We start from the raw sequence: 14,391 nt of genomic DNA, 5'->3' as shown, positions 1-14,391 counted from the left end.
TGCTTAAAGTATAGTCACTAGACCAGATAATGTAGAAACTTTACAAGCAGGTCAAACAGCTGAAAGCACTTTATTCTTGCTCTCTTTTCCTTGTAGCTAATTAAAATTAATTCACATGTTGCAAAATTTTAACTATTTTTGTATATAGCAAATTTTGCCTTAGAAAAACAGCTTTTATTTAAAGTGATATGTGTAATTTGTACTTTTTAAAAGAAAGAATCATACGTGGTCATACATGATTTTTTTTAGCTGATTTAAGAAACAGTAGTGATGTTGTGTTAAAATTTTGTTATTTAAAGTTTATATAATTTTCTATGTTGCAACATTGAGGGATAATTTTATCAAGAAGGAGAGTTAGTTGTAATGACTTTTAAAAAATACTTTTCTGAAAACAGTTTCCCATATCCCATTTATTACCTGTAATATGATGCAGAATTAATAAAATTTAAGTGGTGCGTGTGTGTGTGTGTGTGCGTGTGCGTGTGTGTGTGTGTGTGTGTGTGTGTGTACGCGTGCATGTTCTTTAAATACCCAGAATTATTATAAAATTTAGAGAGTTAAAATAAGTATATATGCATATTGGAGAAAATGATTTGAGCTTATTTAGTAAATGTTGCTGCTTTAATTAGATACCATCCTTAACATATGAAAGGACTTAAAAACTAGACATTTTATTTTAGCAAACTGTAAAAGATCTCTATATTGGTAATTTTCAAAAAGTCTACTGAATTTCAGTGCAGTGTAACGTTACCATTTGCTTTTAGTGCTCAGATTTAGGTCATTGTCACCCATCGTCCTTTCTTTCTGTTTACATCAGGAGCAAGTAATACTGCTGACACATTGTTTCAAGAAGTGTTAGGTCGGAAAGACAAGGCAGATTCCACTAGGAATGCACTCAACGTGCTTCAGCGGTTTAAATTTCTCTTCAACCTTCCTCTCAATATCAAACGGAACATTCAAAAGGTACAGCATATGTATGTGTGCAGATGCTGCTGATCTTAAAGATGGTTAAGGTATATGGTATATTTTATATTAACCCTGTGCTCGCTGTTCTTCCCTAATGATCTCACAACGTGTTTCTTATTTTCAAGGGGGATTATGATGTGGTTATTAATGATTATGAAAAAGCCAAATCGCTCTTTGGGAAAACGGAGGTGCAAGTTTTCAAGAAATGTAAGACTTATTTACTACTTTTAGACCCGTCTTTTCCTTTTGCAGGAGGAATGTGCAGTGTATATTCTGTAAAGAGTGGTCCTTCCGTCCTGAGTCTTGTTTATATGGCGCTTTCTTTAAAACGTAAAGCAGTGAGTGCAATATAACCTCACGGGTTTTCTTGCTGCTGTGTGGTGGGAGTGAGTGTTCATGGCGAGGCGAGGGCCGGTCTCAGATGCTCTGCTGTTGTTTTAACCACAGTGCATTAAAAGCTTTTGTACTAGAGAGAGGCAGCAGCAAGTTTTTCACAGATGTGGAAATCTGCATTTCAGTCCTCCCTTTTCAAGCTAAAACCATGTATTTATGAGTTCTACTCTTACTCTAACGCAAACTCAATACTTTTCAAAATTACTCTCTATACTGTGTTACAGAAAATAAAAGCTTAAATATCTTATGGTTAAAAACTTATTAACTAGGAGAAATACCATAGGTCTTATTAAATTTAAAAGAATGAAATCCATAAGGCCTCAGAAAGCAGAATTTATTTCTTTACTGTGGTGAAGTTTACATGCAGTGAAATGCACAGACCTTACATGTTACAGGTCACTGAACTCTGACGAATGCTCATGGCCTCCTGTACACTTGTGTTTTGATCCCTCCACAAAGGTCCCTTGTGTCTCCTCTGAGTCAAAAAGCAACCAGTATTCTGCTTTCTGAAAGTTGATTTTAAATTCAGTTCTGTAAATCTTGCATCTTTTAAAAATAGATTATGCTGAAGTAGAGGCAGGAATTGAAGACCTAAGAGAGTTACTTCTAAAGAAACTGCTCGAGACTCCATCAACCTTACATGACCAGAAGCGTTACATAAGGTAAACCATGTGCAAGAACTCTGGTAAATTGCATATCTGTACTGAGTATATTGTAAAACCCACAAAACTAATTTGGGCGAATCAAAGGACTGATGAAATGGTAAAAGGGAAGACAATAGAAATTTGGGGGTATTTGGTTAGGACATGAATATTCCTGGAATATAAATAAGTTGGGAGCCATTATAGAGCCACCCTACCCTCAACCACCACCCCCCCACCCCGCCCCGCCCCGCCCCCGCAGGACAGACAGCCTGCTAGGTTGGCTGAAGGAAAAGCAGTCTCATCGCTCAGACCTGTTTTTCCTGCTCAGTAATGGTTACCACCTGACTTCCCTGGTTGACTGGGTTCTGCACCTGCAAATGCCAAACTCCATAAAGTGGGAAATTATAGCTCAGAAGTGTACCATGGCTGGACAGTAGTGAAGGATAGGAAGGTTTTCCCTAGAAAATATACAGACTTACATGTCTGTAGTGATCATCGAGAGAAGTAACTGTGGGAATAGTTTTCAGTTGGCAATACATTCAGAAATACTCAGCAGTATTAGAGGAGCTGGATTCACAGGGCAGTGGAGACGCCGAGAGGAATGAGCCTTTCATTCTCGCTACTCTGGAGTCCTGCTCTTCAGTTTCTTCATCTGCAGAGTGAACAGAGCAAGCAGCACGACTGGCTCAGGGCTGTTGAGCTGGTCCTCTTAGGGAGTCGGCTCAGAACCTAGCACATAAGGAGCAGGCAGTGAGTTGTAGCTGTGCAGAGCCTACACTTCATTTGCAGATGAAACATAAATTACAAGAGTTTTGTAACTGAGATTTAAAAATACTGACTTGATTTTCTGCTATGCTATCTTAAGTGGGGTCTGAACTCAGAATAAAGGACTCTTTCCCAAATTCAGTGACTTCTTTAATGAAATACTAAAATTTCAGTAGCTCTAAAATGACTTCATATATGCGTGTATATGTATTGCCTGTGGTCATCTTATGGACATTGAAAATACTGTGTGTAGGCCTGGAAAGACAGCCTGTCCCGGACACTGCTGTCTGTGCATTGAAGGAAGGGCTAAGCTATCTTCTAGGCTAACAGTGGAGCAGATGCAGGACAGAGGATTTAGCAGTGGATCCAGAGAACAGTGAACTGATTGCTGCTCCTAGGAAATGCAGGCTATGTGCCCACACTGGGCTGGGTGCTAACTGTGTTTCATTTCTGGCCAAAGGGTCCAGCATACACAGCCCCAACAATTGCTTATCTGGTGTCAGAGCCCACCCTTTCCTTTCTTCTCTGCCTTGAGGAAATGTTATAGTTGAGGAACTTCCCTGGCTTGCAAAACTGCACAATTTAAAGTTGAAATAAACTCGGTGTGAGTTAGCTAAGCGCCTTGAAGCTTTGCTGCTTGTGTGTTAGGAGGTTAGCTTGCTTCCTCCTGCGTGAGTGAGTGAAACGTGATTCAAGAAGTGCATTAACTTGTGGCTACAACTTTGAGAAGGCATTGAGCAATCTGATGATTAACCTTTAAAATTACATTTCTAGCTATTAGTGGATTAAAACTGAGCTCAGAACCAGGTCAAGTCTGTTTGACTTTAACATCTATGGCGATAGGTCCTATGTGCACCAAGTAAAGCCAGAGACAGCCTGTGCACAGCTGTGTGTGTTTGACTCTGCCATGCACAGTAGGAGTGATAGTTCACTGCTGCTCTGCCTGCTCTCCTGGGCATAACTGAAGGTATCCTCTTCCATGCAGCTTAGCCAGAAGCAGTGCTCAGCTGTCTCTCTGTCTCTGTCTCTCTGTCTCTGTCTCTGTCTCTCTCTGTCTCTCTCTGTCTCTCTCTCTCTCTCTGTCTCTCTCTCTCTCTCTCTCTCTCTCTCTCTCTCTCTCTCTCTCTCTCTCTCTCTCTCTCTCTCTCTCTCTCCTCCCACACACACACACAGTGTGTCCCTACTCCTGGAGCTGTTGAGAATCCCAAAGAAGGTGGCTGGAAAGGCTTTCAGATTTCCTTTGTTTTGTTTCCTGAGAATTGAGCCCAGAGTTTCACTGAAAATGTTCCTCCTTAAATTCTAAAACTCTGAATCTGTGCTCATCAGAATTAAGATCCTTTACCCCACCTCCCTACCTTTCCAAAAAGCCTTCTTCAAAATGTTCTCTAGTATATAATTTAAAAAGAAAAGCAGTAACTTGTACCTCTAAACATAGATTCTTTTATTGAAACTGCTAGTTTTAAGCTTGATGCTAAAAAGAAAAGAAACTTATTGAGGTCTAGAACTAACATTGTACTTTCCAACCGAAACATTTTCTAGATTTTTTTGAGACAGTAACTTTATCTTTCTATATAAAATGTTTCTCAGCTTCTTCAATTTTCTATTAAGATGGTATAGGATTATCAACACTTTTAGGGACATAGTGTAGATCCTAAGAGATTTACAATTTTATGCTGGGCTACTGCTAAAGAGCCCAAGTGGTGTACTGCCTGCAGCCCTAGCCAGGAACATCACAAGGGAAAGGATGCATCTTCTGTACAAGAATAGTGCTATGCTTTGTGTAGATAGTAAATTGGGCCTGAATGAAAGTGTTAGGAGTTCTGAAATATCCAGATGCAAAGCAGCCATGTCGGGAGGTGTTGCAGTGGATTATCCTCAGCAGGAAAGAACAGAACGTATGTTCTTAGGGAAGGGAAGACATAAGCTCTGACTTGCTGCATTTATATCCCAAATAAGAAAAGAGAACAGCTCTTGGGAGAGGAATATATCGGAGTGGATTTGGGGAAGTTTGTTTGCATTGAATTCCTCATACTAAGCTAAGTGTAATTTGTTGGAATGTGTTTTCTTCTGAGGGTTGTGCTCTCATAAATGAGGACGGCTTATAGGTGCCTTCTTTATATGGGCAAAAATCCTTTTTTAAAAAATTATTTTTCTTGGATATTTTATGTATTTACATTTCAAATGTTACTACCCCTTACCTCCTCTCCCATTCCCCCTCCCCCTTCCTCCCTTTTTTTAAGTTGGCTTTCCACTTTCATCAGATAAACATAGATGTATGCAGCTTGTGGACAGTCACAGGGAGGGCAGACAGTCATGGTGCTGAGGGGGCAGAGTTGCTGCTCTCTGGGGAGTCAGGTCTCTGAGCTATTAGCTCATGAAGGTCAGGGTTGTGTGGTGGATTCCTAAATGCATGACAGGTTTCTATTCAGCGTTTTGTTTGTTGTGAACTTATTACAAAATGGATTTGTTTCTCCTCTAATTAGCTGCTAATTGAGATGTCTGAGTAATGAGTAACCACTACTGAGGAGATGTGGGTATGCCCCACAGTGATTAGGACACGGCTAAGGTCACAGCTTGTAACCATCAATGAACATTTTCATAGACCACAAGTTTTTAACCTCAAGGCAAATGATAGCTGAGGGTTAAAAAGTATTTTAGTGCAGTAAGTTCATTTGAACTTCCTTCTAGAGTTGATATGTGTGCATTATATAAGGGCTCAGGGCCAAACGAGGAATGTTTGACAGAAAATATATTTAAATTGTCTATATGGATTTGAGTATTTCTTGTACAAAGAAAACTTTAAATATTTTAAGAACTATTGAAAAGCATCCATCTGCATTACATTTTATAGAGAATTAGTTTCTCAATTGTAAATTAATTTACTCCCTAGAAGTAAGTGCATGCCCTCAAAGAAACCTTAAATTTTAGTGGCCTCATACTTAAGTCATTGTAGAATAGTGTCACATTGCCATCCAGTGGCCGTATTTTATACCAGAAGAGATTGGGGAGTGGGGATGTGGTGGCGAATTCGCCCAGTTTCCTCTGCTGGCTCCCACCTAGGTTTGAAGAAATGAATCTCAATAGAAAAAGCTTGAGAGAAGGGACTGTTAAGGTTAGTTTCTTCCTCTTCCCCAAACAAAAAGAACCCCTACCCCAAGGTTAGGTCGAACAGTTTAACACTGCATGGCTATAGTTAATGCCTACTGTAATGTGGTTTGTTTGCTACGTTTGTATGTGTAGGAGTAGAGGAGGATAGGAGGGTCCAGTAAACCTAGTGTGATTGGCAGATGGGAGATGGAATTCTTCTGATGACTATTGGCCAGCTAGTTTCTTCCTTCCCCATTCTCTTCATCTGTCTCTCTGTCTTGGTTCCCCCTCTTCTTTTCTTTTCACTCTGTCTACCCCTTTGGTTTTCTTCTGTCATATTTTTCTTTAAATAAAATAAAAAGTAAGTTTAAATGTAAAGAAATATTCTCACCAGATCCTTACAGTCTTTGGCCTTTGTCGAATTGGCTTTGTCTTTTTTGCTGACTGTTAGGCAAGAGGTAAATTAAAACTCTCCAGCTGGGTTAAAAGCACTAGCTGCTCTTCTAGACGACCTACATTCAATTCTAGTGCCCACATGGCAGCTCAGAACTGCCTGTAACTCCAGTTTCAGGAAATGCAGTACCATCTTCTGACCTCTACAAGCTCCATGAACGCACATGATAGATACTCTTACATAATGAAGGCAAAATATACATACACATTCAATTTTAAAAAGAAAAATAGCTTTGTCATTTGCTATTGAATGAAAATAATGTAGTATATTTCAATATAAACTAAGCATTAAAGACAAATATTGGCAAGGGCCTCACTAGTTGTTTAAATTTTAGTTTTTCTTTAAAGAAACAGTAATAATGTTACAATATATCAGCCTTCACCTTTGCTGTTGTAACAGGAGCCTTTGCTTGGCCTTTTCAGGTATCTTTCTGACCTCCATGCTCCTGGTGACCCTGCTTGGCAGTGTATCGGAGCTCAGCACAAGTGGACCCTCAAACTCATGCAAGACTGCAAAGAAGGCCACATGAAGAGCCTGAAAGGCAAGAGATTCTCTTCCAGCTTTCTTGCTTGTTAATGCCAAGTAGTTAAGGGGACGATGACAGAGTTTCTTGGTCTTGGTACCTGTCTTCATTGTTGTCGGCCCCTACCTACTGTAGTACTGCACCTCACAGTGCCAAAAGTAAAGAGAGCACTTTTTCAGAAATCTGTGGGGTTTGTTGACTAGTGATACTGACAAAAATTCATTTTATAGAGGAGTTAATTTTTACAAGGGGTGGACATGATTCTGTAGAAACTGTCCTTGATAGTTCCACTCCTCATCAGACATATCCAGAATCCCTTGTGATTTAGGCAAGTACCAAGTGCTAATGGATAATGGGGAGTGAAGGAGAGGCAGGCCTTGCCTCCTTGAGCTACTGGGAGAGGAACTATATTAAGCATGCAGCCACGCAATTAAAATGTTGAGACCAGTAATAAAAAGAGAAATGTCAAAGATTCAAGGAAGGTAACAGAAGAATGTTTCACACAGTCAGTTGGAGAAGATAGCTTACAGAGGCTCCCTGTTACCTAGGAACTGGAAGTAGCTACCAGGCAGCCTCTAGCTCAGGTAAGGAACTACTGACTAGTACTCTGGGGTAAAGTTATAAAAAAGAAATTGAAGCAATGTTTGCGTGTATGTTTATTGACTTTTCTTTGTTGAATTCTGCCACTCAGCAAATACGTATTAGTGACTCTGCTTCAGTTGTAGTGCAGTCCCAAGGGTCTGACTTGTCCCTGCTTCCAGCGTGGTGAAGGAGGCAGCATGTAACTGACCACAGCATTCCGCTGTGTAATGTGTCACTTCCTTAGACAAGAGAAGTTCTGAGTGGCACGGTAGCTCACAGGAGCAATTGTGATCTAGGCTCTGAGGGTCAGGGAAGGGGTGTTATGAAATCTGTACTGGAAAAAAGAAACATCTAGACTTGGAAAACTGTTCTAGAAAAAATATCAGGGAGCCAGAGGCAGCTTTGTGTTCTCTGTGGCTGGAGCAAAGAATGTGATGAAAGCTACAGGAGTTCAGGCTGTCATAAAAATGATGAAATAACAAACCTTGTTAGCTGCTTGGAGGACTTTGGAGGTTGTCTGAAGAGCAGTGAGGGAAATAGGGAATTACCGATTAGTACAGGCAGAGAAACATCCTTGCACCCGTGTGGAGAATGGATAAGGAGGAGGGAGTCTATAACAGGGGTGTGAGGTTGGCAGAGTGATGCCAGTGTGAAGTATGGGGTGGAGTCAAGGCTGTTTAGTAGAATGGATAGGACTTGGGCAGGAAGGAGGAGCAGGGGAATAACTGCCTGCAGTAGTTCATTATCATGGTGGTGCTCTTCAGAATTAGGGAACATAGAGTTTGCTCCCAACTCACATTTGACAGGTGAGTTTGGAATTGTCTGTCATGAAAGAAGACAGATCTATCCAAGAGGTAGTTGGAGTAAAGATTCAGAGACTTGGAGGGGGTTTGTACCCAGATTGTCCCTTGAAGTTCATGCATTTTTCATGGAGATGGGAAAAACAGAAAAGAAAACCAAGAACAGATTCTGGAGGGCCTCATTAAGTGACTGGGAGAAGAGGAGCCTGGAGTGGTAACAGTGAAGAGGTCACAGGGACAGCATGGCCACACGACACCAAAGTGCACTGGTTTTAAAATTAAGAGAGAAAGAAGAGCAAGAGCATCGCGGGTTGAGCACCAACAGTGGTGCTTGTGTCCTTGGTGAGAGCAGCTTTAGTGCCTGAGACGCCGGGAAGGGAGTAGGGATGCCAGCCAGGGCCCGGGAATGTGGAGGAACAAACAACGAGGGCAGTGTTGTGGCACCGTGGAGTGGTTGCTGGGAAAATGGAGCCTTCGTTTGTAGTGTTTTGTCATTAGTGAGCTGTATGTATTTAGTGTATGTAACTTTTCAGTTCCAATTCTGTTTCTGAGTTGGATACTTTGGAAACCTGTGTTTCGTGAACTGATGTCACAGTCTCAATTGTCAGTAATTGTTTTGTATTTGTTGCAAGGGAAGATGACAGTATATGATAAGGAACATCTTTGGAAATCTTAAGAGTCCTTTTACATACACGTGTCAGCTAGTCATTTTTGAGTCTTCTCTGTTCTGTTGACTGACCAGCAGATTCCTGGGGTGTTTTAACATTTGTCATTTACTAGCCTCTAATAGGCATATTCTGCCTTTCGACATTGTGACAGAAAGTTGTGGTCTACAAAGTTCAAGTTTTCAAGCTTGAGAGTTTACAAAACAAACTAGCTCACTCACAGATAGACAAAACCTAGAAATTATTTGTTTTATGTAAATGTATTGTAATATGCTATGCTGCATTCATGGTTATCAGTGTGACTCACGCAGTCCACAGATTAAAGATGGCTCTGCCTGCTAGGTTCTCTGACACAGAGTACCAGTCACATGTACAGGCTGCATGGTCGGTATGCTGGTTGTTGTGCTAGAGTCACAAGACAATGGTGAGCAGACCTCTTGGAGCTTTGGATCTATGGAACATATAATTTTTTCCAATGCCATAAGTGCATGTTCGATTGTAAGTGTGGAAATCTGGGAAGTGCAGAATGTGGATTCTGATGAAGTCATACTGCAGGGTAGCTAGTCAGACAGCATGACAATGGAGCAACACTGCCATTGTCTGTTTGCTACACAGCAGGATGCACTTCTGACACTGGGTTTTCTTACCCGTGCTTGTCTAAAGAGATAATGCAGTGTGAAAGCACACAATATACAGTATTTCTGAGATCTTTCGGCATGCTCGCTCGAAGACAACATCCCACAAACTTTCATGCCACCTTTGCCTGAGAGAACTGATGAGCAGTATGCCATCACTGAAAGATTCGAATCTCCTTCCTCCATGCTGGGGTGGGAGCATGGCCCTTGTGTGTGTTAAGCAACTGTTCTATCACCCAACTGCAGGCCCAGCCCCTTCTCAACTTCATGTTATGTATTCATATGTATGTATGTATGTATGTATGTATGTATGTATGTATGTATGTATGTATGTACTTAAAATGAACATTTCAAAGAGAAAGTGAAAAAGCATTACATGTAATTCGATCCCCCTTGGTTTTTTTCCTGAAAACTTATGTAGAACTTCCTCATTAATTAAAAGAATGTTAGTTAAAAGCTTTACGTAGTTTATTTCATAGGTTGTTTTTCTTAATTGAAAGTAAAACACAGTACCTTATAGCATTTTGAACCACTCTGCAGACTTCATGGCCATACCATGTGATTTGCTAAACTCATTAGGCAATTTAAATAGGTAATTACCAAATTTAATTTTTCCTTTATTTTCTGAATAGGCTTAAATTTGCCTTTGTTTTGTTATAATAAATGCTAATATGAATTATTTAAATAATTTTTAAACATTAGTTTTTATTCTTTAAAAGTTCCTCACATTTATACAGTGTATATTGACCATTTAACCAGTCTTGTCTTCCTCTAGTTTCTCCTAGTACCCATAACCATCTCCCTTACAACTTTGTCTTTTTTTCTTTTTGTTTTTAATAACCCCAAGTCTAATTAAGTGCTGAATGTAAATAATTTTAACATATAACATTTTTAAAAGACTGATGCAATCTTTGAAGCAGTTTTATTATATCATTTTAGAAAATCACATGCATACACATATACACACAGTGCTGGGAACTGAATTCAGGGCCTCAATCACAAAGCAGGGTCACGAAGACACACACACATACACACACACACACACCAGATATGTCTGCATACACAATTTCTTATATACCTAGCTTAGTTTAATCAGTTGTTAGCAAATAGCTAATCGTTCACCTATTACTCCCTCCCCCTCATTCTATATTGTTTGAAGTAGACTACATAATTATGTATTTTTTAGAGGCAAGGTGATTTAAAATTTTTAAATTGAAGTACCAATATTAGTACTTGAAATATCAGTAATTTATTTTTATTTGGGGGTGTCTTATTTGTTTGTTTCTTTTGAGACAGGATCTTTTTATGAAGCTGGCCTAGGCTGGCCTAGAACTTACAGGTCCTCTGGTCTCAACTTCTGAATACTGGCATTGCAGACACATACTACCATGCCTGATATTAATAACATTTATAACAAATGTTTGTTAATTTTCAAGTTCAATTTAACTTTATCCAGAGCCATTCCTAGGTGTTCATGCTATCCCCTTTACACCCGATCTTAGCCAAAAGCCAGGAAGCATTGCTCCCATCTCTTTAGCTGGCTCTTTTGTAGATGAATTGGCAGATGTGCCTGGTGCACAAGCAGCACTTGTTTCCTAGCGCAGAAGAGCCAGGTACTCGGGAAAATACATTTGCTTTGACCTGTTCTGCAGCACGATGTTTTCATGTCAGCATTATATGTGTATATGCCATTGGATATGCTACCCCTTTCACATACACAGTGTGACAGGCAGTGTAATGGTGGTACAGGTCTGTGTGCAAGGGGGAATCTTTAGCTAAAACACATGCCTTAAGTAGAAGTTTACAGGGAATAAACAGTTGTTCTTTCATGTAATCTATAGTTGTTGGTGAACTCGTAACAGATACTTAGAATTTTCTTAAGTCTGTGGAAGAATTGCCACTAAGTGTGTGGGTCCTCCGTCAGTCAGACTTTCCTAATGCCATGTTGGATTTCTCTGGTGAGAAGGTGTCACAGGAACCACTGACGATGGGAAGAAGGAGTGTAGGAGTGTTGCACCATCCTGTTCTCTCCAGGCCTGTGACTGACAGCATACCCCTCCACTTGTCCCTGTGCTGCACTGTTGTACAAGTGCTCCACCCAACTGGGATTTCTCTGGCAGGAAGGCAAGCTAGCCCTGGGCTACTGAGGAAGATCTGTACTGAAACTTCCCAAGCTAGATGAGCCACGTCTACTTTTTGTGTTTTTTGATGCTCATTTTCTGTCATAGGTGGATTTTATTAGGGAAAGGTTGCAGAGTTCTAATTAGTAATCAGTTGAATTGATACCCTCAGCTTAAGTATGTGATCTGAGTTGACACTGAAAAGATGAAGGTAACTACTAGAAGGGCCCAGAAATTACGGTTGCATCTGAGCAGGATACTTGAGCTTTCCCTCTAGAGCGTCAGGACTTGCTTGGCAGGGTTAGAGAAGTCATTGCCATTGGCCTGCCCGATGGTACCTGTGGCTTGATTGGACCGACCCCTGTGTTCAGAGACAGACCGAGCCCCTGATTGCCTGTCAGGTGCAAGCTTGATGGTGTGATTGCAGCTCTGTTGAAGGCTGCTGCATATGAGAAGGTGACTGACCTTCCAGCTGTCAGGTGCTGTTTAGAGGTGATGTGTGTGTGCTCTCGAATGATGAGACCTGCATTGCATCTAGAACTCTGTTGTCAAGGTGCCATGGTTCTCAGTGGGTATCCTCAGGACCCTTGTTTCACAACAAAAGCTGGCTGTCCTTTCAGTTCATAAGCAGTGGGTCTGAAGGCTTTCTATTCTAGTCACTGCACTTAGACTACTAACTTTGGAGAAGAGAAATGGATGCAATTGTTTAAACCCAGACAAAACAGTGGCTAAGACCTGAGACAGCTAGTGAAATAAAACCCAGTTTAAATGGATAGACTATAAATATTAAAAGCAGGGAAATAATTCTTGGTGTCTTTTAAAAAAAAATTGGCCTTTATACATCACTATGGTCTATACTGAGGACTGGTAGGACCTCCTTTGGACTTCAGTTGTTACTATATTAGTGTACAGCCACCCTGGCAGATGCTGCTCATCAAATGAGTCAATGGGAAGGCTCACTACCTTCCTCAGAGAGCTGGCATTCCCAGATTCCCTCCCTGGTCCCTGGATCCTGACCCTGAAACCCAGATATGACGTTTGGGATTTTTTACATTAAGGAAAAGTGTCAGGAGATAAAACTAATGTTTTATATTGGAAAAATATAAGTATTTTTAGTTTTTTCTAAATTTCATGATTTATGTACATTATAAGACCTGAATTTGAAAGTTTAAATACAGACTCAGGATTTGAGTACTGTGGTTTTCTAGCCTGAACTGAGTTTCTGGTGCCCTGAGTGCAAAGCACCTAGTACTCTGAACCATTACACAAGTCAAAGTTTTTTACTGCCTAAGGATTGGTCTCTAGGAATTCCTATGAAATAGATCCAAAATTAGTGTACGTCTTGAGGTTTCCTGTCAGGAAAAGCCTTTGGTTAACCCCTGCTGGGATTCTCAAACAGAACTTTAAAAGGTGGCCTTCAAAGGTGTCTTCTTCTTTGTTCCTGAAGTGGCCTGAGTTTACCTCTCAGGCCAGCTGGCTGTCTGGTAAACTGGGTTAAAGGCCATCAGCTTGCTCGGCATCTTTGGATCTGGGCTCTAGGTAGGACTTCCAGAGGGACTTCCTAGAATCAGAGCTCAGTGAGGGGCGTTTAGAAGAGGAGCCAGAGCTTATGTAAGCAACGGGTTCTTAAAATAGACACTCAGCAGAAGGAAGGAACAGTCATCCATGGCTCAGGGTGTCTTTGAAGACTTGGAGGGGACAGGTCACTCCTGAATGGCCTTTCCTCAGTATCCACAGTGGCGCGTGGGCTGCAGGCAGTGAGCTGCTCAGAAGAGGCTGACAGCTCCGCATGCTCAAACCCCTGGGTTTGATGCACTGTAAACCAAGCAGCAAACAGAATAGACTTTAATGATTTCAAACGTGTGGTAGACTGTTAAACACCACTGTAAAACTAAAAATATTTGTTTGCCCAAGAGCCTAAGATACATAAGGTTTGATTTTCAGCTGGAGCTCTTCAGTGGTAGGGATCTACAGTTTGGTTACATTTTATACAGCAAAAGTAAGCTATGTTTCCATTGATATTTATCTAAACTATAGCATTTATCTTTATGTACACATTTTCTACATAAGCATTTTGAATAATAGGGTTACTAATACAATTTTGATGTTTTCTTAATAGAAGAGTAGGGTAGTTTCCATGTATTAGAGTAAATTTCAGTCCCTATTAGGAAACTGTTGGCTTCATTGAATTTTCTTTAGAATTATAAAAAAATATATTTCCACAGTTAAGACAGTAGACATAGGTTATAGACATATTAAATATTTTTTTTTAAAATTATAACTTTTTCTTTAAAGTTATAGTGTAGTTTGTACATTAGGAAGGGTTCATCATGGAGTTCATTTCCTGGAGATTGAAACACTGAGACTGAATGAGTGAATCTCAGTGTTTGCCGTAGCATACCCTGAATGAGAACACTTAGAAGGAAAGAGATCCACATCTTCTTCCTGCAGCTAAGTCTCCTCTGTTACTGGGCGCATAACCCCTGAGCAGTGTGGCAGTGTCTAGTTGCAGACTCCTGGGAGGGAGTCCTCCACCTGGACTGTTGTCTTTTGAATGCTGTAATGACAGTGTTTTGAACTGGCTTTAGAAGAGGGAATTCGGCAGGATTGGGTACCTACCGTAAGTCTGGGAGCTCTATAGGGATGCACAGGATACAGTGGATGCAGAAGAGGGAAGCATCGGAGAAGTGCTGAGCCCAAAGCAGTCTTCTCCCCGGGTGGGGGACGGCAAGAGTTTCCATTCTCTGTCGTGCGTGC

The 14,391-nt window shown here is 40.7% G+C and overlaps 1 protein-coding gene across 3 annotated transcripts in view; it reads left to right on the top strand.

The window, feature by feature from the left end:
* Positions 1–14,391, top strand: part of Exoc2 (exocyst complex component 2) — a 133,638-nt gene that overhangs the window by 37,703 nt on the left and 81,544 nt on the right. For all 3 annotated transcript variants that reach the window (XM_032885097.1, XM_032885095.1, XM_032885096.1), the window contains 4 exons: positions 818–963; positions 1,092–1,173; positions 1,919–2,021; positions 6,732–6,850. In XM_032885097.1, the coding sequence (XP_032740988.1) occupies positions 818–963; positions 1,092–1,173; positions 1,919–2,021; positions 6,732–6,850 (450 nt within the window). The remainder of the gene's footprint in view (positions 1–817; positions 964–1,091; positions 1,174–1,918; positions 2,022–6,731; positions 6,851–14,391) is intronic.

Source organism: Rattus rattus, chromosome 14 (assembly GCF_011064425.1).
Source record: "Rattus rattus isolate New Zealand chromosome 14, Rrattus_CSIRO_v1, whole genome shotgun sequence".
In the NCBI taxonomy this organism is placed as follows: Eukaryota; Metazoa; Chordata; class Mammalia; order Rodentia; family Muridae; genus Rattus; species Rattus rattus.
The sequence above is the reverse complement of the archived record's forward strand: the minus strand, read 5'-3'. Positions and strand labels throughout refer to the sequence as shown.